At 40.9% G+C, this 25456-nt stretch overlaps 1 protein-coding gene across 1 annotated transcript in view; it reads right to left on the bottom strand.

Moving 5' to 3' along the window:
- Nucleotides 1-25456, bottom strand: part of diaph2 (diaphanous-related formin 2) — a gene marked incomplete at both ends in the record, with an annotated part of 346857 nt that overhangs the window by 32163 nt on the left and 289238 nt on the right. Inside the window, 3 exons of the mRNA XM_079228942.1 lie at nt 4629-4679; nt 5915-6007; nt 19330-19465. Of these exons, the coding sequence (XP_079085068.1) occupies nt 4629-4679; nt 5915-6007; nt 19330-19465 (280 nt within the window). The remainder of the gene's footprint in view (nt 1-4628; nt 4680-5914; nt 6008-19329; nt 19466-25456) is intronic.

The following is a 25456-nucleotide window of genomic DNA, read 5'->3' as shown; positions in this document are numbered from 1 at the left end:
AATTTAATCTTCATTAAACTTACAGGGGGGCCTACTCTCTGGCCTGACCAGCTGAATTAACTGCCAGGCTTCGGGGGATTAGACAGTTGGGCTGAATTTCCGTAACCCTGACAAGCATTATATCACTGCATCTCTATTTTTTAATGGGCATGAGATGATCCCTCCCTGTTCAATGTCAAATAAGTCCTTAAGAGGCTTACTATATAGAACACAGGAGGGAACTTTTGATGGACTGACCTGTGAAGGAGAAGCAGGAGACTGGGGCAGAGATATAAAGAAGAGAGGCCCTGGTTTGGGATTGTAATGACGTTGAAAAGGCAGTAAAAAAAATAAGATTGGCTTGGTTCTGTTTGAAATCTGATTGATGTGTCTTTTGGGATGCCCCCCAGTATGAAAGACCTACTGAGTCTGTGGCTTTCATCCCCGACCGAAAATCGATGAGCCAGGATGTACGAGATGCTCCTGTTCTCTACCCACCAATCTCCTGCAAGATACCCAGGTAACTGTCTCATCAGAAAGGGAATAGGAGACAGAAAAGGAGTAGGCTAACTCAGATTGTTTTTTTATCGTTATTAACTTAAACATGAAGAACACTGTCTGCAAAAAAGAGTAATATACAGGGTAAAATCAACCGGATTTAAGGCCACTAAAACTACTTGATATTTTATCTTCCTGAAATGAGTTGAACCAACAACAGAAATGAGGATTCTCTGGTCTCCATCAATCCATCCAGCTTCTGTGTGTTGAATTAGGACTGGCTGGTGTAATTACATAACACATGAGTATGGACTCCCGGGTTAGGTTTTCCATCTTACACAAAGTGGAGACAAGGAAATAGGAAATGCTTCTGGAATTGGGTGTAATTGTGATTGGCAGCGCCTAGAATTGTGTTCAGCCTGACACTTGAGGTACTCTGCTGGAGTAAAGTTTAGCCTGAAGGACGACAAAAAACTAAACGCCCGGTTTAAATGAACTTCTTTGACGCAAGCTAAGATTCTTCTGCGACTCTGAGACTCTTTCTTGTACACGCTGCTCGTTTGAAGATGACAGGAGGTTAATCAAGCTTTAAAGCATGAGATTACAACAGACATGACAAGCAGGAGTGCATCGATTTGGCACACTGTTTGATACAACTGCTCAGAGAATGGCATCAGTCCTAGAGTCAGAGAGAAAGCCAATGTATTCACAGACGTGAAACATTAATGTTGCTGTACTGACCCTAACATTATACCATCACTCTTTAAATACTCACTAAGGCATTGACAGTTACCACAATGCAGAAAGAAGTAACAACTCAAAGAAAGCTTTCAGTGACTGAGATGCCTTTTGTCACAAAATCATCTGACACTGGGGAACTTAATTGTTTTTCTTTATAGAAAGAAAGTTGTTTTCTCAAACTGTGTGTTAAAACATCTGTTAGTCCCTTTCCTTGGTTTCTAAATGCAGTTGCAAGAGAACATAGGGGGGGACTTTTTCTCATTTCATTTAAGGAGAAATCTGTATACCCCCATATTCTATTCAACTGAAGTCACTTCCAGATTCTTTTTAAAAAGAATCCATGGAGCTGGCATATAAAAAGGATTTACCCCCCTCATCACCTCAGAGTAAAGAATGCATGCAGCTGTTTATCAAAACCTTTTTTGAGGTCCGTATCAGGGGACCGTCAGTGCATAATACATTCTGTTAGCATAGTGATGTTCACTTTGAAAAAAGTACACTGAGAAGAGTGTCATGCACAATGCCATGCAGGAGAGAGAGCCATAAGGAACACAGTTATCTTAGTTGTCTCACAAGAATAGTAAACTACAAAGGATTCAATTAAATATCAAGTATATTCACAAACAGAGACAGAGAGTATAGTATAGTTTTACAATTATTCCATAACAAATAACGTAGTGCATGCTGAACTGACTTTTTACCGGTACTTATGAGGGTCCAGCCTCATAAGTATCCACCCAGCCACATCCAGGCAGGTTATATCAAACCAACAAGTTCCTGGTCTGGGTCTTTTCCCAATTGGACACATCAAGAATACATGATCAGATCAAGAAAGATGATCAGGAAGCATCCTGATCAGATGCCAGCGCACCTCAACTGACTTCTTCAGCACAAGACAGCTGCAATTCTACTGAGGGCTTTTTTCCTCAGGAGGAACCCAGACACTCAGCAAAGGAAACCTGCCAGCCCTACCCATGAACTACCTTTTTTCGATCATTGCCCAGAATTCATAACGGTAGGAAAGGGTTAGAACTTAAATTGGTGCATTGCAAGCATAACCTTCATGCTCAGCTTAAGACGACTAGGTGGTACCCTCTCCAGGTCCCACAAGGACTACAAGAAAGCCTGACACTCCAAACTGCCACACAGTTGCATTCAGTCAGAGCCTTTCTCGACCTTCATGTCATTGAAATATTGATCATAGCAGAGCTAATCTTGGGGTTTGGGAGTATCCCCACCAACTTGGCGACTGTCACCTAGTATGTCCGCGCTAGATAGAGGAACGCTGTCCAGGAGTTTGGTTCTAGAGATGATGTTGTGCATAGAGGTAAACCTAACGACAGCTTAGTAATGTTCCACATTTTTTATTTTTCTAAATTTGAATATATATTAAAATAAATATATTTGAATATGAAAATTCTTATTCGATTGGGAAAAACCAAAATGATGGTAGAGAACTCGGTCACAGAGGGAAAGAGATAAGGTGTCCTTGCCACAAGCGCTATATTACATTAAGTACAAACAACATAACTATCAGCTGTGTGCTCCAGATCAGATTGGAAACGTAACCACATAAAAAATAGGTGAGTTTAATTTGCTATCTTCCGACATTTGTACGTTTTAAACAGAAAACATAAGTTTGATATCGGGATATTTCCTGGAAATGACAAAAAAACAAGCAGGCGAGCATCCACAAAAAGGTCAAAACGGATAATTGTCCAGTGCTGCCTTGCTCACGGCCAGTTAGGACACTGTGTCATGGACATAATACGCAAAATTAGATAATCAAATAGTAAAATACTTAATCTTGGTGTTTTGTTAAAAAAATATTTCCAATAATATTTTTGGGCCAATATTGACAGCCCTAGCTTTGTGTCATTGCAGCGTGGGCAGTGTGTGAGACAACCTGCGCTGCCCAAGCCCAGAGCTCCCCACCCATCCGCCAGAAAAAGTCCACCAAGTGACGCAAAACACGCCTTCGATGACGCCAGTAAATGAGCACGGAGTTCCAGGCGCTGGCAACACGGAGGGAAGTCAATCGACATTCATCTGCACACACTACGATGACAAAGAGCCGGAAGAAAATCTGCAACGTTTCACTTTGAAGACGGTTTTCATAGTTTGGTGTCAGCTTGCCAAGGTCCTCTCCTACTCCTTCCTGTTAATTAAATATCAACATGTTTATCAGAGGTGACGTTTCATTTTCTGAGGTGAACATTACTTTTTTAAGAAAAAAAAAAAGATTGGTTCTGCATACCACTTTGCGTATTCTTGACATACAGGGTCATTCATGTATTGACTAGCACAATGCCAGGTATTTGGACATGCAACCAACACAGATTAAACACATTCTAGTGAAAGAGAGATCTTTGCAACACAAAACCAGGCAATTCGTTTTTACCCACAGTTGCCTCACCGAAGGATGGCACAGCATGGCAAGAAAGTAGCATATCTGGGAAGCTTTTGGACATCAGTTTGACATTTACAAAACATATAGGGTAAAAATAACACAAAACCATTATGAGTGGCCAAAGCATGGTCCAACAAAACACTGCCTCAATAGTGCCACAAGACAGAAAGTGATATCATGCTTCAACAGCACAGGTTAACAGGAAAAGCAAGACAATTAGATGAAAACTCGAGCTGCTCTACAAGACAGAAATTATGCCGAGTGGATCAAAATAATTTCCTTCCAGTAGCCTGACCACTATTAGTGCTCCAAGTTTAAACATTTGAGATCAAGCGGCCAACACAGGGGCTTCAATACTAGTACATTACTCTTACTTTAAAGGTATTCAATGTAAGATTTACGTCATGTGCTTCAGCAGAACAAGCAGTAGATTAAAGGCTCCGTCCGGTACAGAGTTTTCTTCTCTACTGCTGCACGTTTTAATGGGATCCTATGCTCAAAAAGATATATTACTGGACATGAAATATGCTGCATTATTTAAGTTAAATGTTTTTTCTGTTGATACTGACTCATTTGATGTGACCTCCACTGGTGTTGACATCTACTCAGCTTTTCACAATTCCTTGTTGAATAGTTTGACTTAATTTTATCCTATAAAACACAGGACATCATATTGTCTGTGACAGTTACTTTATAATATGTTTCTTTTTTCAGTGAGCTGTGTGTGTTAAAGTGTGTTGTCTTGTCATTTTCATTCAAATTTGTCATCCAGCTAAAGTTTTTACGGTTGCTATTTTAAATAGAGTAAATCTTTTTTCCATATTAAACCTTTTCATGCTTTGCTAAGTCAAATTTAGTAGCTCAGCACAGGACTCTGCATGTTGTAGACCAGCTCAGCGTGAATTTTCTGACAGGAAGGATGCGTGAGTTATGCAGCAGGAGGTGGTGCTGGGTCGGCATTTAAATGGTAGTTAAATACACACACCTAGGGTTCTGTTACCATAGTTAGCACCCGGCCACCGAGAGGATGGACTGGAAGGGCTTTGATCACCTGTAACAGTGTTGGTGATAAATAAAATTAAAATAAAAACATGAAAAAAAGAAATGGAAAAAGAGAAAAGGGAGAAGGATAGAGAAAAAAGGGAAATGAGAAAAAGGCATCAGAAGTGACACATCTCAGATATTTGGAAGGAATTAACCACTCCCAGAGTCTGGCAAAATCCCTTCAGGTTTGCTAAGACAATCGTGGACACTTTTGGACACAGACATAGGCTCACATTAAAAACAAACACACACACATATGGAAATAAACAAGGTACAAGTAAAAAATGGAGCTGGTTATGTCTATAACAATGGTTAGAATTTTTTTTTTTTTTAGAGAAAGTGACCCGGGCTAGATAGAAGCAACCTGACCAACATGTCCTGGCCACGTCCCCATTTAGGTACCTTTTCACTGACAAATGCAAATTAAAACACACACAGGACACAGCTTATTTTTCTGTTACTACTAATCTTCTCTTTAACGATTCAAAAGCACCATATCTTGTAAACCAACAGAGAATATCTTCTAATAAAAGCAAGTCAATCTGCATTAAATAGGCAAAGAGTAACTAGGAGTCTATATCGGCTGAATTGTATGTATTGTAACTCTACAAGATCTCTAATTGCAAATATTGACCAGCAACAATCTAAAAATATTGTTTTGACAAATAATTAGCTGCTTAGCCTTAAAATGAATGCTCATTTTTACAGCTTGATTCGCAGTGGTGCGTCTGTCTGCTGCAAAACCATCCAATCAAGCCACTGGTCAGATTTTTTCCCTGATTGCCAGTGTGGCGATCAGGCAGCACCTGTAGCTCTTCTGCAGAACTCTGACTTGCATATGAATTGACCCTGACACCCTGACTAGGTGGTACTCCTCTGGGTACGGGCCATTTAGCATGGCAGAATGGAATGTGTAAACACCAGGATTACACTAAATCACTCTACGTCCAACTGCACCCAGCATGACTACATTATAATAAGTGCTTCATGAATGGCAAAGGGACAATAAATCGCTCATGACCTTCCTGGGCCACATGTGAGCTTGCTTCGATGACATCTTTCTGCAAATGCATAAGTTTCCGTACTTGTTCGTGTTTTATGTGCATCAGTCACAAATCCTTAAAAAAACTATTAAAAGGAAACACATATACACACACACAGGAAATTGCAGACAGGTAAGACTGACAGAAATAACAAAGAGTATGGCTTGAGACATAAATACAGTGTTTTTGAATGACTTACCATTGCGTGGTGTGCGTTTTCGCCGATCACGGAAGGCTGCTCCGGACTGTAGAGCTTCCATTAGGCTATCCATCACACCAGTTTCATCTCCTTCTGTAAGAGAACAGATAACAGAGACAAAGCTGTTTACAGGACATGCATTAACACAACTGTACATTAATGCATTAAACACAGAGAAGAAGACTACTTCATCCACTAATTATAGGTATTCGGTTGTGGAAGCAATGGATGCTCTCTAACTCAAGGTGCATTAACAATCACCGTACACGATAGCATGAGGGAGCTGAGCGTGATAAACAAGCCTCTTATAGAACGTATGAGTGAGACAGAGGCCTGTCACTCAGGCCTGTTCTTCTTTTCAGTAAACAGCTGGGGAGGAGGAAAAATACACTTAGAGCTTAGCAACTAATACAGGCAGAGGAGCCTCAGGATGAAAGCATCCACTGATGGTCATTGACAGATATTCTTTCTGTGGCTAACGCAGGGGAGCTAAGTGCTCTTTACAAAGATTTAGTGTGGAGCCCGCTCAATACTCGGGCGCTTTATCATTGTTCAGTCAATGACACCAGGACCAGCCTTCGAAAAACATTCCCCTGGCCCACCGTTCCAGCTGTCGTGTAGCTCCATGAAACTAGAGAATTGGAGTCAGTCAGCATGGCCGAAAAGTCAGGTAGGAGATACTTGAAGTGCTATGAGGCCAACAGCATGGCAAGCTGTGCACACACTGTGCACACGCGGCATACTGCTCAATGGAAACAGGGTTCAAAAACAAACTTAGGTTCTATATCTGGGTCATCTATCTTTACGCCCTACTACTAATGAGTCAGAGGAGCACCCTTTTTATCATTCCGGCCCAGTACAGACATTATTTTAAGATAGGATCATTAGGGTGACGTATTGTGGAGCTGGAGACTTGGCCATCAATTCTTTTGCGTACATGAGTGAACTAGCTCGTCCCCAATGTTTACCATCAGGGTCCAGGCACCTTGTTTCTCTACTGTGCTTACAGCTATGGCTGAAGGGAAGCATTCGAAAATAAGTGGAGACAACTGCTACTTTCAGCACACAGCACTTTTCCCGACGCTGGGGTGATCAATCTTTTGTTACCCGCGTGTGTTCAAAGAGACACGACACATGGGCAAATTGAATTTATGAACAAAACACGTTGACACGGAATGCTACACGATTAATTTAAGGAAATGGCGCATATTTTGCCATTACTAAAGAAAGTCGGTGTTGCTCATGTTTTGCCTTTCTCCTCCAGCAACAAGCCACCTAACCTGCAATCGTTCAAGCAAGTAAAAGAAGACAGTACAACTAAGAATAGAAACATGTCTTATGCAAATAATAATAAAAAAAGAACTCTTCACTCGTACTCACACTAATTTTACTCTCTATCTCATTCCTTCTCTTTCTTCCTCAAGTCCTTCCCAAGGGCTACTTTGAAATCAAAGTATCTGTTCTGGCTGTGTGCTGTGCTTAAAAGCAATTCCGATTAAATCAAGCTTAATTAGACCAGCTTTATCAGAACAAAACCCAAAGCCGAGCCAAGTAGTGCTTATCTCAAATTGCAGCACTACACCTCAGATAGCAAGCTCATTGGTTTAAAGGGGGTGGGGGGCATGGGTTTTGTCTTCTCTGGACCTAAGGAACAATATGGTGAACAACTTACAGCTACTATAACCTATCAACTCCCCAGATCTTTAGCTACTTCTTCTTATGTAGGCTAGCAAGGACACGCTGTGAGGCTGACGGAAGGTAGGACGTGTTAAGTGGCAGGTAAACATTTATCCACAACCACCTTGGCACAAGAAACTTTTTGACAGCCCCTTCTTCACTGCCTTCTTCATGGAGACCGAGACATCACAGGGGGCACCTGACACTTTGATCAATTTGTCCTACTTCTAGCTTAACTGTAGCGCAATTCATCATTTGTAATGGCCAGGACTCGTGAGCAATAGTAGACTGGGGTTCAGCAGGAGGACTGCAGACACAAAGAAGCAAAATGACTAAAATGGGAAACATACTCCCCAGTCACTCCACAGTGCTCAATTAACTCTGTTCTGTTGGACCACCGTTTAAACTCGAGCAGGCCTTACTCCGAGCAAAGAATTGTCACAAATGAGCCTTCAGACTGTGAACTTATTAACATATATATGCATTTGTGTGTATATATAACAAAGACAAGGTTAGCTCTGAGTAGACAAAGAAATAAAGCTGAATATTATTTGACGACACTTATTCCAGTAATCCTCAGAGCAAACTTTCTTCATCACTTATTGTAACATTGCCCACTTTAGTGGACATTTCTGCCACGTTCCTGCAATTACTCTTGTCTTATTTTGAGCTGCTAAACCTAGGGCAAATATTCATCCTCTTCTCATTAGCAGCAGTGGTAGATTGCATGCAGGGGGGAATTACAGAAAAGCTAACCTTTTATGCCCAAAGATCTTTCTCAAGAGGAAAGATCCCCTCTGCTCACAGGAAATTGCTTTCTAAATGGGTTAAGACAGGCTAAGACCCAAGACATTGACAAACCCTTCCAGTGATGAAACACCTTGGTGGGCACCTCAACAGACAGCCCCGGGGTCCTTTAATGATCTTATTAAATCTTGTGGAAGTGTGGAACATGGTTGCGGCTTTTGCACTTTTAGGTACTTTCTTAAACAGTTAAACCTTTAAGAGCAGAAATAAAGCTCTGTGAAACTCTACCTCCCAGAGAGAGACGGTGTACCTATTCCATATCTTCCCCTTTGATCCCTGCCTACCTCCATTCCCCCCGCCCTTTACCTGAATATCAGGTGGACCCAGAGGCTGTGCCAAATGTAACAGTGTGCCTTGGGGATTGGCTCACTCTGCAATATATTTACAAGCGGCACTATCACATTTTCTAATTAGAAGGGATAACACGAGCAATGTGCTCTCAGCAGGATTGCCATACAAACTTAACAAACTAGATTAGTTTTTCCCAAGAAGAAAAAAAAAGTACCCACAGTACAAATGGAAGAAAGCGACTGCAATGTACTATTCCCCGATCCCAGGAGCTGAACACAAAGTCAAGTGTCAACAGTTGCAAGGGAGAAAAGGGAGGGATAAGAAAAGAAGAAGTAGATATTGTGAAATAGTATATAAGAAAGGAAGTAGAGGAAACATAGTAGAGAGGAGGCACAACACAGGAAGAAAGACAGAGTAAAGAAGGCAGCTGGGGAGAAAAGTGAAGAGGGTGTCTTTGGGTGCGCCAGTCAGTGCGGTGGAGTGGGTTATTGAGAGGGACTAGTGGAGCGAGACAAGACACAAGGTCGTAAAACACCTTCCTGGCTACTTGACGGCCTGAGCCCTGTGACATTTAATTATTTCGAAAACATACAGTGCAGTATGCAAGCACAGGAACACAGACACTCACCTACACTTAAAAACCTGCCTATACATTGAGTGATACACATGTTGTATATTTGTAAGACTATTGGTCCTAACTAACTAATCTAAATGTATGGGACTTGAGATTTCTCAGAAGGCAAATGAGTGCTTGACAAACATAGACAGTGAGGGGTGGATAGAAAGTTGGATGGAGGCAGATAGAGAGCATACTCCAACTAATGTCAGCAGGATGACCTCTACTCACGGCTGCTCATGGCAAGATCAGTTAGAGGAGACACAGACATCTAGCCAAGTCTTTCAGAAAACCAATGCATCATCGAAGCCCCCATACAGGCTTTGAAACCACAGCCAAGGACCAATTAGGAATCAAACAAACAAGCTTAAATTATGCAAAACCTGACATCTTATTTGTTTATGTCTGCCAATTACAATCAGTCATCTACAACAATCAAAATATAGTAGGTGTAAAAGAACAGCTGTCGCCTCAAAAACGTGACAGTCTTTCACTCAATCATCCAAGCAGAAAATGTATTTGAATGAAATGCTGGGCTTTTTTCCGAAACACCAAAAGCATGGCATTCCCGATAATTATGCCGCAGTGTCAACAAAACTTGTTAATAAATTTGCTATCTGTCATCGACTGCATGTTGTGCAGGGGAGAAAGAACACAGCAGATCGATAGAGAACTCAATTTCTGATGGATCACATGCAGCCTTCATGATCCATGGGGGAAAAGACACATAATTCTTAGAATTCATGAACGCTTTTGTCTGATACACATGGGTTTCTAATATAATGGCAAATTATGACATCGTTTATGCTCTGAGTGGAACTAGTAGCAACAGTGCCATGTTAATTGAAAAGATAAATAACAGTGTAAGCATACAAAATAATGACATCCATCATCGTGACATATTTGAATCCATCACAACTATATATCTGAATTTATACAAGCGTAGTGTGCTTCTCCTTAAACAAATGAAAGTGTTTAACATGAGGAACATTGGGCATAAGAGATATGTCTACTATCCACTACTATCCACTCTTCCAGCAGCCACTTCCTGAGTCTAATTTGCACTGTAATGAGATCTAATGAGTGCTTACAGGCCTTGTGCTTGATGAATTAAAACCACTGTGAAAAAGGAATGCAGTGAGAGTTTAACCTCACCCAAGCCGCCCTCCACGACTCCAGTAGAACAGATTAGAAGGAAAAGGAAGAATCAAGAGGAGAGGAACAAGTCGTTACAAGTTATTTGTGCTTGCTGCAGATTGTTTTTGAACACATTTGAGCCCATCTGTTCCCCCACAGAGAGTCACCTGTGCAATTAACCTGGACCATTAGCCGTGAAACAAAGGACTCGATGGAGGGGGGCTGCTGCTTTATGGCCAGGTGGAGAGGCAACAACCACACTTTCTTTTAATCTTGTCTCCCTTTCTCTACTCTCACTTGCTTTGCACCTGGTTTTGTGTTCCTTCCACATCTGAATTCAGGCTCCGCCACCTAGTCATACACAAACACCTGCATTACTCTATCCCTGTACTCTGGCCGCTCTGGTGTCTACTCTCTTACTGTCTGGCTTTGAGTGGAGTCATCCCCTCCCCTCGCCCTCGTCCTCTTACCTGCAGTCCCAGCAGCTCCTAAGGCCCGTGCAGACATAGACCATACTGCCACAGAAAGCACAGAGAACTCAAGTGCCCGAAGGACAGCAGTCATGCACCTGTTAGATGTCTTTCCTTTGTTTTTCACTGTCTCCCCCCCCTTTTTTTTCATCTCCCTGCAGTCCAACCACCCAACTCTGACAAAAGCTTTGACACAATGATCCGAGAAACTTTTCAGACAGGCCTGTAATTTGTAGGTGTGCATGTTTACTAGGCTACTTCAGCGAGGCTACTTCAGCGAAACCGAGAGGAGGAAAAAGGGGAACGGAAGGGTAAGATGGCTAATAAAAAAGATAGATTTGCTTGCTGATTCATCTGAATTGTTTTACTGTAACAACTTGATGGGCAAACCCACTCATGTCCTCCCTAACTCAATTAGGGATGCTCCCACAACCCTCCATTCCAAGGGGAATGGCCGAGTAGCTTCTACTTTTCTCTTAATATGGCCCCTGTGTGGCGCCAGGGTCAGTCGGGGGAGAGGAAGGGAAAATGTGGAGAAAGCAGAATGTCTTGAAGGCGGGTGGGAGGTGAGAGGTATATTGTGTTTCAAATGCATGAAGTAGAGACAAGTGTTGAAGCTAGGCTGGCCTGGTCACTGCAGGCCTGATCCCATACCCTGAAAGAAAGAGACGTCCTGGCTGTGTGAGACTGTGGGAAACGTGGGGAGAAGTTGGATGTCGACAAGGGAGCGATGAAAGTGGATTAGCCGCCGTGGCGATTTGCATTCCGTGGTGGAACGAAAGCCCCTGCGATGCCCCGAATAGCTGGATGCATGAATAAGTAAACAAACAAAAACAAAAATAAACCCTCCATCTGGATGGATGATGCCAGGCCCCAAGTGAGAAACAGTAGGGAGGGGAGGTTGGAAGATGGGAAGGGGGGGAGAGAGATGCATGCAATGTAGTAGTCACCCTACTCTGCTTCTTTGGCTATAATTTACTTCTACTGCCTGCGGGCCCCCCCCAGTTACCATATTGCTCTCCCCAGCTATCCACTGCTTCTGGCTAGCCTGCCCAGTAACTCCACCAACACACAAGGGAGAGCTTCAACACAGCACTGACAGATGTTAAGTTGACACACTTTCTCTCGGCCACATGGGGTCAACATGTCAGGGTGCCAGCAGGAACACAAGAGCATGTCGTCACAGCAGAGTAGACCACAATTGACAAATAATTTTTCTGCGTAGGCTGGGTACAGCTAAATTTAGCTGCAATATGGTAAACCCTGAACTGTATACATTCGTACTGTTGTCTCAAACCAGGGGTTAAACGCTGATGGTGTCTGCTCAGTGTAAAATTATCAAAATGTGTGGTCTTACAGCACAATCTTATAAGGCTCATCAAATTCAACTTTCAGCACATTTGCGCCTGTGAAATGCAAACGTTGCTCTGTTTCGGTGGTTAGCTTAAGATACATGCTTCTCTCTTCTTCTTTTTTTTTACCTCATCTGATATATTCCAGGAACATCCCCAAAATGACCATTTGTTTATCAATTACTCTGACTCATTTAAATCTGGAAGAAAACGTTGTATTACCCACGTTTCCATGTTAAAATAGGAATACAAAAAACATGGGGGCTGTGTTTAAAAACAGCAAAACTGTTTCAAATTCACATTTACTAATTGAGTAATTGATATACAAATAACCATTATGGAGTATTCCTTTTATCCTCGAGATTAGTGATGGACTGCTTAGTGAAAGACAATTTCAGTGCTTTGGATGAAGAGGTGCAGGTGACAGACATTTCTATTGTTTGGGTGAACCTCAAACCTTTTTACAGCTTTTACTGTCCAGCTCTGGCGTGTGGACCAACACAGGCCTGATCCATTAGTGCCATGCCAACATCCCAGGGTATGATCACAGTATGTGGCAATGCATCATAACTGTACAGACTTTTGGCATAAATTAATTACAATGGCGGGGACGTCAAAGAGGCTTTGGCATGTGGAAGTATATTGAGGTACTTTAAACATTTTGGGTTTCATCCTTCCAGAGCAGCGAAGTTTACCCATTTTACATGGGTGGCACATTTGGATAGAGGATGCAGAGTTTTGAAATCTAGATCAAGATAACATCTGAACCAAAAAAACATGTGGGCTGTTTGCATCAGTGAAAGGCAGTGCTGTCTGGGGAAGCTATACGGGTTTAACAATGGGATTTGATAGTCTTTGTATTGAAAGTAATTAGCTGTGATTGACTATAAAGTGACTGGAGAGGTCCAGATCTGGGAGGGGAAATTATCTGACATTTGAACCGTCCACAAATTAACGAGATTCAACTGCGCCAGAGCTGAGTTCACCAAGAAGAAGAAGGACATTTATGAAAGCAATGGGATGAAAGAACAGAACATGGTGGGATGAGTATAGTGAGTGTGAGACACAGACAGAGAGGCACACAGATTGGAATAAGAGGGGGGAAAAAACAGGAAGTAGATATCTGATGCATGTCTCACTTCCTTGATTGTGACCTTAACTAAATTAAGTTAAAGATAAAAGATAAAAGGGATTAAAAGCTTTAAGGTGCAATTTGCTTAGTGTTCTATGTCTTTCTCTCGATACTAAGTGCCACAAGACTTTAAAAAATAAATCAAAAAACATATTCAGCTTGAGAAAATCACTGCAAGAAGCAGAACGACTAAATGTGAGAGAGAGACTATACCCTGGTGTTGCCTTTAATTGCTAATGAATGGTATTTTTCATAGAATGAAGCCAGGCTTGTTTTCCTCATGCTGTCATATATCTATAGAAATGCATTGGAAATGGTACAATCTGGGAGGATGAGTATCTTATTGTAGTACTTTCACTTTCAACATGGCATTTAGCTGTCAATCAGATGTTTGTAATGCCTGCATGTCATTTATTTATGAATTATTCTCTTTTTCAGCATTTTTTTTATTCATGCTGTTTGCTCTTAGTTGAGATGCAGTGAGCCGTATTCTGTGCGGCATCATCGCCTTGGGGCAGATACCGAATTCGACCGGAGATAGCACAATCTAATATGCTGTTATTTATTACAATGGGTATATGACAGCAGATAATCCTGGTGCCCTTGTTCCCATCTTTCAAGGTAATGATGGAATTCGCCAATCTATACTCAGGAGTTCCAGAGCATGTCTTGCACATCCTGCACTCTGGAGCGACAGCTCAAATGCAAGGACGAAGAAAAAAAGCAATTTGCTCGGAGTTTGGAATTCCACTGCAGCAACATCCATATGCAGATGTAGTGAAAGATCCTTCATTTTTATAACTCATCAGATACTACAAATATATAACCCGGCATGAAAGCCATCAGTGGCATGACAAAGAAATGACACTTAAGGGAATAAACAGGCCACAAATTCAGAGGCATTTTGCCATAAATCATCATTACATCCTGGAAAGGTCTGTCCTTGTTTGTTATATTCTGTAGCGAACATGAAGGTCAGCTTTAGCTTCCTAATACCGGCTTCATTTCCCAAGCTAAGCTGAAGAATGGTGAGTCTTCGAAGAAACATTTCTTTTATCTCCATAAGTTTCTGACCTTCACGTCGCTGTAAGGCTATCTCCCCTGTTGATATTGTTTGCCATGTCGACTGTGCTACGGAGACACTATGCAAACTTAGAGCGCTAACCCCGTCCACCCCGCTGCGGCCTGTCAGCCCTTGTCTATGATCACCTAGCTGGCACGGCTGCGACGCAGGTATGCACTGGCCTTCCGGCAGCTGTCAGTGCCTCACAAAGCCATCAATCCACATCTCTGCCACTGTCATTGCTGACAGGGCTCTGTCGGCCACAGCCAGTCAGACAACTGCATGGCAATACGTCAATTTTGTTTAGCATGCCACACTAATAGATAATTCAATTTGGAAAATGTGCGTTAATAAATAAAAAAAGAAAAACAAAACATCCATAACTGTCTTTCAGGAAAATGCACCATAACCATAGGAACAATAGATAAGACACTGTGTTAAGGACATGCTAGTTTCATATAATCAATACAGGTGATCTAAATGAACTCCACTAGCCTCTACAAACGGCTGAATGCTAGTTTGTGTGGATGTGGATCCTAAATGTGTATTACCTCGCAAATGCTATGCGTGATACTCCTTAGAAGCACATTTAAATGTCTGAAAAGAACTGATATGTAAAAACATGCAGACACTGAAATGCAGCCGAAACTAACTTATTTTGATTTGTATTTAGTAAACCGAATGCTTTTTTGAGAGGAGCCCACGTTTATTTATGTCAACATACCCTAGTTCATCCTCAGCGTGTGAAAGGTTGACAAGAAGGATGCATAAATAGAAGCTGCAGGCCCATCATTGTCAACATGCCAACTGCTCTCTGCAGAGAATCATAGAGACATGGAGACCTCGTCCCAGCAGGCCTTGCTGAACGTAAAAAAACACCTAGATAACTATTAACAGCACAAAAAAATAAGCTTTTGGGGAGTAAAAGGAAGATGCTGAATAATTGTAAAATAAATTGAAATGGAAATATAAGCCCATTTAACTTATAATGAACAATAAACCATACGCTGCAAACAGGGTCTTAAATTATTGGACATTTTGTTAAATATCTCAGACTGTGTTGCTTTGAGATGTTTAATATAATAAGACCAACGTTTTATATTAATGGGCCATTTTTATATATTAGTAGACACAACTTCCAGCTGTTGTGTGAACAAAGACAATCATATTAAAGATGATAATGATGTGTGTTCAATAGTTATATTAACACCTTGACAGAACCTATTTTCCACAATAATATTCCCTCAGAGCAACTCGCTGTATGGGTCTGCATTCTGCTGGTGTCTGCAAGCTGTTGCAAGAATAGATTGAAGCGGCTGAGTGGGCTCTAATTCATACAGGGAAAAATTATCACTTTGAAGGTAAAATGTAGTCATAAAATCAGCATCTGTGCAGCCTCTTAATGTGTTTTTAAGGTTTCAATATTACTGTCTCGGTCCATTTCAATAATTGTTTGAACAAAGTTTTTTTCCCCAATCAAATCATATTTTGAGAGCTTCGATTAGTTACGAAAATAGTTTCCTTTAATACATAAATCCAGTTGGATTACATTTGATGTGTGTAGTCAGGTAAGATAGCAGACCGTCGGTGCACCCATAAAAGGTGTTGTAAAACTCGCAGGCTCCAACCAATATGCTCCTAAACTTGATATTCCTCAGGTTGGCAATAACAACGTTTTTCAGAGGTTTATATGGTGAAGTAGGCCGTGACACGAGCTACTACAACTGTTCACATACTGAAAACCATACTGTATAAAGTCGGCCTGAGCAAAGTTGACAGTAAATATGTTAAACATAAAGTTCTTCACTATTTCTCTGTGGTACATACAGTACCTTGGCAAATTGCCCGGGCTATATAACATGTTCAAATAACTTTTTTTTGTCCTTGTTTGTTTATTTCTGTGTGCCTAATGCCAAGCTGCATTGTGCTCAAAGCGGCATGTGCGCTTTCCGGCTCTGTTCAAAGCTTAGTGGATTTGACTGGGGTACACAGTTGACATGTGGGTGCAGACACTTGCCCCAGACGGGGGCAATGACCCCGGTGATGCCAGCCGAGTATGCGACCAGAGGGGCCTGCTACTCCTCACAAATGCCTTAGAGAAACAAAGTCCAGATGCTCTTCCATGCTCCGAATCCTGACACACTCAGCATGCTGCTCGCAACATTGTTTCATTTGTCGCAGGGAAAAAAAAGAAAAAGAATCCCGCTGTGATGAACCACCATTCTAAACCATCTTTAAACAGAAGCAATAGTTTGGGTTTATTCTGCAGTGTTCAACAGTTATTCCCAGTGAAGTAAAGCAATTTGGTAAATGTTGAACATCTGGTCAGTTGAAGAGAATATGGAAATCCACTTAGAGCAAATTAAAACAAATGGGGTGAGCGGGTAATGATTTTATAAGCAATTTCCTACATGAGGATTTCTAATACTTTACAAGGAAAACACGTTTAGCTCAGCACTTGTCTCATCTATCAATCATGCTTGTTGAAGAACTGCACATATCAATCCACTTACAGAGAGGGTATAATCTCAAGCTTTATCAAATAGGTAAAACATTTATATATTTTTTAAATCAGTTTCCTAAAAGCATTTGTCTGTTTTCTCTCCCCCACCCATTCTGACACAAGCTAAATTAATTAAACTCTCATTAAATATGCATTTCATTGTTAATCATTTGCAAGCGAAAAGGATTAGGTCGCAATTTGTGAAATTACATCAAATCTGTCCCCTCTCAAAAATAGCCTCTTTAAATTGCACCAAATACAATAGTATGATCCATCAAAAAGTCTTAGCAATAAAATCAGTAAATCCATTAAAGAGACATTGACCTGTACTTAATTCTTATAATGCAATGGCCATATGTTTCCTCCATCTGTTAATGCTTATGGATTAGTAAACATACAAATAATAAAAATGCACTACATTTTGGTCAACAATTGTATCTATCCGTCTGAAAGATCTATTTCAACACATCATTTAGCCTTTCAAACTTTAAAATGCTAAATTAATGTGAAAAATGTTTGGGCATGATTAATTAATGGAAAGAGGAATTAAAAAAGCCCTCTTTGTGCCGAACACTACCTTATTTTCATCAACCTTCACAGAAAACATGGCTGATGCTCGCCATGCAATATTGATGTGAAAAGGCTCCTCAAATAACTAACTCAAAATATCTGAAGCACACAGAATTTTAGAACAGAAAGGGAGAGAAGAGCCAAGACACTCAAGCCAAGGCTGTCAACTGAGAGAAGTAGAGGCAGAGAAAAGAAAGATGTGCAACAAGAAAACACTGAATATCCTGCTATGTGTGTTCCAACCAAACAGCTTAAAGAGAAACTGAGAGAAAACACAAGAGCGGAATACCAAGCTCGCTGTAACCTCCAACCTGAGTTCAGATTTCCATTCAAAGCCTCCATTTAAAGACCGCCACATCTGATTGTCCTTTCTCTGATTGCATGAGAGACAAGTTAGTACACAGAACGGGAACTATTCAAGGTTTAATGAAAATGTGTAGTCAATGCAGGTAAGCGCTTTGACAGTGTAAAAAAGGTATCTTGGGTTTAGCGCACCTTTGAATTCAAAAGTGTTTATTTCATGACTGCCAAGGTCATTGTGATCGCGACAGTCTAACAAGCTAGGTGTTGGTGTGGAGGACAATCCCCACTATCTCCAAGGCTGCAGGCAACGTTGCCCATGTCATCCTCATGTTTTATTCATGCAAGTCATAAGATGGCATTCAGAAACTGAGATCAAAATCTGCTCTGGTAGAAATATGTAATATCATACCTACTTCATCTGGTTAGCCAGCATGAGAGAGAAGGTTAGACAGACTCCTTCAGCTCAGCCATGTAGGATTATTAAAAGTGAAGCTTTCAAAGAGGTGAAAAAAAAAGAAAAAAAAACTGTAGTATGCATCAATTATCTAAGAGAGTTTGTGGTATACGGAAGACTGTCTTGTCACATTTCCCCAAGTGGCTGAGCTACAGAGAGGTCCTTGGCCGACACTGACATTTAGAAGCTGGTGAATTGTGGAAATCCCAGCTTGTTTGTCAAAAAAATTGACAAAAGACCACACAAACTACTTGCAAAGCCCCTTCAGGCTTGAAATTCTATCTCAATGTCATTGGTATAACTAGACACAGGCATCCAGCTCTGTTGCTCTAATTTTTCATGTCTGAACAACTGCAACTTCCACTGATCAATACATGGTTTACTGGCGTCGCTGGAGGACAATAGAGTAGTTCCAGCGGTTAACAATAAATACAGCACGCTGCCTGCAAATAGTCTTAACTGGAGGAATGATTACTTATATGTCGTGTTACTTGCACATGCCCAGTGATGAAAACAACAGCATGATCGTGTTAGAAGTGCCATCGAGAGCCACTTTCAGCCTCTTTTATAAGGCAACCACAGCTTCCTGTCTTTACATGTGACCTATATATTGCATGCCACTGCCAGTTCTAAAGGACTCAAACAAAGTCCTTGTAATTATAAATGACTACATTTCAATAACTGTTACTATTACTGAATTATAAATGAATTAGATGTGTTACATCTTTAGACCTGCATATGCATATTATTGCAGAAGGGAATGTTATTTTCCTATGTGGGCAAAAAAACAACAAAAAAGCTGAAAGTAGCATAATCTGTCTGTTGTTTGGGAGCATTGTATTGGCTATGAGAGTAAGTATGAGATTCCTTTACAGCTGAAAAAGATGACTCCCCCCACTCCTCCACGTTATCCTCTTCCTTCAGAGTTCAAATCTGTGTGAAGCACAATTCCATGAAACCTTTCTATCCTCCTGTTCTCCTCGTCCTAACTCCCCACCTGCCTCCACATCTCTGTGGTGGCTCGGGGAGAAGTGGCATACCTTTGTTCATGTCAATCAGCTGCTTCTTCTTCTGCTGCCGCTCCTGCTTCTCCCGCTCTGCTTTCTCCTTCGCCAGCTTGGCTCTCTTGATCTTCTCCTCCATCTCCCTCTTCTTGTGGTTCTCCTTCACCGCTTCCTGATGAGGCACACACACACACACACACACACACACACACACACACACACACACACGCACACACACACGCACACACACACAGATATAATCAGAATCTGTCTCCTGCCACCCCAACTCTTTTAGTGTCTTCGCTACTGTATAGTGTTCAGAAAGCGGCAGCATGCCATCGTCAAATTCTTATTCAGAGAAGGGTTTGATAGTTAGAGATAAGATGCTGGAATAAACAATAAATCATCCCTTTTAATCCAAGCATATTTGTCTGCAAGGCTTCTGCACTGCTTTACATATCTTCAATGACACACAGAGCTGATTTGTTGTCAATAATACATCAATATAGCTCTCAAAAAAAGGCTAGATGATCATCATACACATGTACAATGCGAGGATATTTCTTTTGACAATATGGGGGAGCCATTGCATGAGAAAAGAGTTGCAGCAGTGTGCCAGTCTCTGAGGACAGAGACAGAGATATTATCCTCCTTCGTGACCGGCTGAAATGTCAGAAAGGAGTCAGAGAAAGAGAGATAATCAACGGTACGGATTCAGCCTTTACAAATGTGTCAGTTTGCTCTCGTGCCAACAGAGAGTAAGATGCAACCGTGTGACCTTTGGAAACAACAAAATGTTCTCTCATCCCAGGCCTGTGGCAGAGTGCTTGACAGGACCCATCATAGGTGTTATGTGTGTGAGAGGTCATACTGTATATGGATACATACATATAAGCCTGTGTGCCTATGCTGTCCTCGAGCATCTTTGAGATTCTGCTCATCTGTGATGTTTCCCCTTATGTATGCATTTGTGTGTGTGAGTGTGTAAGTGAAGGCATGGCCCTGTCTGTGCACTGATGTGTGTGTCGTGTTGGCAGCTAAGACAGAGGGATTACAGGGATTGCGGGGAAGCAACAAGGTAAGAGCAGCTCATGATGCCAGTCAATAGTAGAGCTTTGCTCCATGTCCAAGGACACAAGCCCTCATTGTCTCCTTCTCCTTGTTGGATGACAAGGTCAAGCGAGAGAGAAAGCGAGATAGAAAGAGAGAGAGAGAGAGAGAGAGAGAGAGAGAGAGAGAGAGAATAACAGGGAGTGAATGTGTTTTCGTGTTATGTGCATTACTAGAATATAAAGGGACGTTTCGCTTCGTCAGCTCTCGGTGAACACTCAAAATCAACCTACATTTTATCACCGCATCACGGCTGTGTAAACGATGCAGCTACACTCTATGAGGGCGATCGACTGTGTGCACTTTGCTGCTCTTTTGAATTAGAGTGGATGAGAACTGTGATGTCTATTCAGCGGCGAAATAGTTAACATGTGCATTTTGTTTTCAAGTGACGGGCATCACTGGCAGCACACATCCGATTGATTTCTGTCCTCGTCCATTGTCAGGAGTCAGGTCATTTTGGAAGAAATATCACTGCATTGCTCAGCCTCTACAGCATAAATTGGACGATAAATCATGCAGATTACAAATACAATCCTGCCGGCTAAACTTATTTTAAACAAACAACTAATTCTGACTGTAAACATGATTATGCAATGTAATTATGTTGCTCTAATCACACAGCACTACTAATTGCCATAGCAACAAATACGTTTCCGCGATCTCCTGATTTTCTCTTTACCATTCTCTTTGACGGCCTCTATTTTGCCGTTGGCAACAACTGATTGTATCAGGTCTCATTTTTTTGCCAACACTATATTGTAGGAGGACATACGAGAGATAAACAATCCTCATCGGATGTGTTTTCAAAAATAATCTTCAGTGCAGAGAACCAGATTTAAACCTCATCTGAATGAAATTCAAAATATCTGGTTTCTCTTAAATATTTTGTATGATTGTTGAAAAAAATATATTTTTTAAATAAATCTCTGGTTTTCATTTAGTCTCTTAAGTACTCTCATCTACTAAAGATCAAAGTGCAATATATGATTTCATAGAAAGACCATAGAAACAAGCTATTTTGAGCATCTGTCCGTTGTATAAGATCATCAAAACAGTTATGGTGCCACCCGATGAGAGCTAAATTATGTGTTAAAGGGGAAACCATCTACTGTCTACTTTGAACTTCTACTTGAGCTAAAGAAAGTATACATTTATAATACGCATTAATTCCCACAGTCTACTCAAGACTTATTAACTTCTGTGGTCTTGAAACGTGACATAATTAAGCACCACAGAACAATTGAAATATTACTTAAGAAACAAAATAAGTTCTGAGTGGTTGGAAGACTATGAAGTATCTATGAATGCAATTCCATTCACCATTTACCATGGAGGCTCATTCATTCAATTAAATTCAATATTATTTGTCCAGCCCAATATCAAAAATCAAAAATTGTCCTCAGAGTACAGTTTAAAACATCCTCTGTCCTTGGACACAAGGATCACTTACAAGCTTTTCCAGAAATATTGACCACATTACACGGCCTTCTGTGATGACAGGTGTTATTAATGTTTCTTAGGTACCGAGGCTGATATTTTTGCTTTGAGCATAAGAGATGTTGGGAAGAAGAAAGAAAATGACTCACTTTATTTTTAGTACTGGCTACCAATCAACAAATGGAGGATTCTGTTTGCAAATAAATAATCAAATTCTTATAAATAAATAGGTTGTTTTTTTCTAACAAAAAGAATAAAGATTAAACCAACATAGACAACCACAGGCACATATTTTTGGAAGGTTTTGACAAAATACCGCATGAGGAGTTGAACCAAAGATACACTAGAAAGCAGTCAGAAGTGTAGTGCAGCACTTCAAACTAACCCGCAAGGTCAAAAATATATTTCCCCTATGATTATCTACCATGATAGAAAATGTCCTTTGTGGCCTTGATTCTACCGAATAATCCTGCAGTCCACAGGCCACGTTTATGACTGGCTTTGTGCCCTGAACCTTTCTGGTCTTTAGTTGGAAAATGCGGCGCAGGTATTGTATACATATTGCTCAAGGGGGTATGTAAATGGTATGTAAATCTAGAGTAAGAATCTTCTTGAAAAGACAAAACAAAACATGTGGTTTGGCATAATAGCACCTTAATGCCAGCTGGGGTTGTCAACAACACTATTGAGGCGGCACATTGAGGCTTTATGAGCCAAAAAGCCTGTCCATCTTAGACACACCAGAGGCCATGAATGTGACATGCTCTCATTTCTTCTCATGGCCTCCGGTGTGTCTAAGATGGAGATTATAAGTACTCCTCTATCTATAACTGGCTGGAAAACTGAATGTTGTGCAACCCACAGGTCCAATCTACCAACAAGGGCACGGCAGCATTTTCCTTTTCAGGGTTTGTTCTTTCAATAATTCATGCAATGTATTTGCTGCTCTTCCTTGACCCTGCACAGCACAATACATCTCCCACAGCACGACTCCTTTCCCGTGCATACAAGTTTGCCAATCCAATGAGGGAGCAATGAGTATTTCCAACTGCTCAGTTGCACCAGTGATCTCACACAGAGAGTGTCACTGCTATATTTCATTTGAATTTTACAAACACTACAGCGTCTGGGCTTTAAGCAGCAAATGTGTTTATTAGCCATCTGTTACACTGTGTGCCAGGGTGTGTGTGTGTGTGTGTGTGTATGTGTGTGTGTGTGTGTGTGTGTGTGTGTGGGGGGGGGTGGCTTCAAGAAGTTATAGGTTACAGATTGTGAGACTTCTGCTCTGCGGCATAGATGTATTCCCATATTGAGAGGTGACCTCCAAAATCTGGTGCAATGATTTTTATGTGTCATGCTAGTGTAAGAGAAAATAATGAGGGAACGTGACAGTTATTCAGCAAGAAGGTGGGGAGAGTGGCACTGACAGAGCATCATCTTCAGCATTATTAGCGTGATTAGGATAATTTGTCATATTGTGAAGGAATTAGTCATCTTTAGAAATATCAAATAGGCTCAAAAGTGGACAGATACACCCAGAGATACCCCCCCCCCCCCCCACACACACACACACACACACACACACACAAATCATCATTCTAATCTCATAGATGCTCTATCTTGCTACTTTGGGAACCCGGTCTGGATCTTTTGGTCTTGTTAGAAAGTCACTCAATTAACAAGGAAGACTGTTAGCTCATCCCAGCCCATCTGCTGCGCTTTGATAACTCATTAATGGAAAAATCCTCATCCCCAATGCTCCTGGTCAGGATTACACATACAGACCCTGCGATTGCATTTCACTCATAATCTATTTCAGAATATGGAAGCAGCATTAAATTAACAAATTGTTGGACTCTTCGAATACTGTCTCCATTTGCTGGAATCAAATAATATTTCATTGGTCACAGAACAAAAAAAAGAGAATGGGATGGGAGTGAGGGAGAGAAAGAGAGATGAAACAGAAGGGAAATAGAGTTAATGGATTCTCTTATCAGTTACATTCAGTTCTGTGAGGACTGTCTGTCAATGCGTTTACTCAAATGCTCATGTCGGTCGGGTGCATTAAGCCCTAGCTTTTTAGTAAAAGCAATTTAAGGTGACTGTATTGCAATGGAATTCTTTAATACTGCAGATGCTTTGTGCTGTGAATGCATTACACAGGGCAATGCAACAAAGACGGAAGTTAGTGAACATGTTCTGTCTGAGTCAAACAACTCAATATTGAAATAAAAGTCTGAGGCACACCAGGCATATCAAGAAGTTAAATTCAGGGCTCTTCCCTGAAATATTAGCTGCCAAGAAGTCATAATATTCATTAGATTTGCCATTTGAAACAAATCAGTGAGGGTGGATGTAGGTCGACTTTGTCAAAGATAAATAACTAGCAGACATCTCCCTAAAATTCATTCACTGACAAAAGAAGAAGAAAAAAAGCTGAGGAGGATGCTGCAAAGGAGCTAGCTCAGTTATTTTCAGAGTAGGAAAATAAAAACATTCAAGTAGAAACAGCCATTGATTCCTTGTACTCTGCAAGCAGATGGGATTAGCCTTTCTGTCAGTATAGCTGAGCAGCCAAAAACTATAAATAATATCTGAAGAAAATGGTGATTAAAGGATTGTTTTTATATGAATACATTAACTTATAACCAGCCCCACCCCATCCCCTCACCCCCAATTCCAACAGCACAACACTTTATCCCACTCAGTTCCCTCCCCTTATCCATAGCAGGGAAGTTTAAATCAGTAATAAAATATTCATATGCAGCTATTTGCTTGAGAGAATAATTTATTTTCTTGGGTGGATGCCTCTTTTAGAGATATGCAACTCTGGAATCCTTGAGGGAGCGTTGTGTTGTGTGTTGGTACACTTTGATCAGTGGGAATGAAAAGTTGGTTTCAGATGGGTATTAGAAAAAGAGAGAAGAAGGATTCAGACAAGGGGACCCTGCCATTCACAAACAATGGATTGAGAAGACGGAGATCATGCCTTCCAGATACCAAGTCATCATCCTGACACCAGGAATATTTGGGGTGGTGCCAGGAGGGATGGCAGAAGAGCTTTTTGTTAGTTCTGAGATGATGTGGTGTTTGCTTGTCGTTATTATTACCTCTTTAACAACTGATCTGCTTTTCCCTGTTCACTTTATTCACTGCTCTCTGTGACCACATTTCCTAAAACACTGCAAGAAGCAGACTTTTCCCACTTGTGTATTCTCTTTCTACATTTATCGGTGAAATTTGGACAAACACTTAAATGTGTTACATAATCTACACAGTGAATTGTGTTATAGTGCCTAAGGAGGAGTGTTTATGAAATATATTCTAAAAAATATTTATATTTTTTTGTGAACTGAACATGTCCCATAATATAAATTTTAGTAGAAGTAGATACAATACTTATTTTCCACAGCCATAATACATTAAAACACTCAGGTAGAGAGTGGAGCATTTTCACAGACTTTAGGATTTTAAAATCCTAACCTCTCTAGACTCATTACATCCTAATACATTCCAGCGGGATCTGCAGAGATGCCCTGTAGTGATGGCACATGCACACACAGACACACACCACTGCAAGCTAACGAAACTGTGTTTAACAGGTAAAGCGGCT

Source organism: Taurulus bubalis, assembly GCF_910589615.1.
Source record: "Taurulus bubalis genome assembly, chromosome: 13".
Lineage (NCBI taxonomy): Eukaryota > Metazoa > Chordata > Actinopteri > Perciformes > Cottidae > Taurulus > Taurulus bubalis.
The sequence above is the reverse complement of the archived record's forward strand: the minus strand, read 5'-3'. Positions and strand labels throughout refer to the sequence as shown.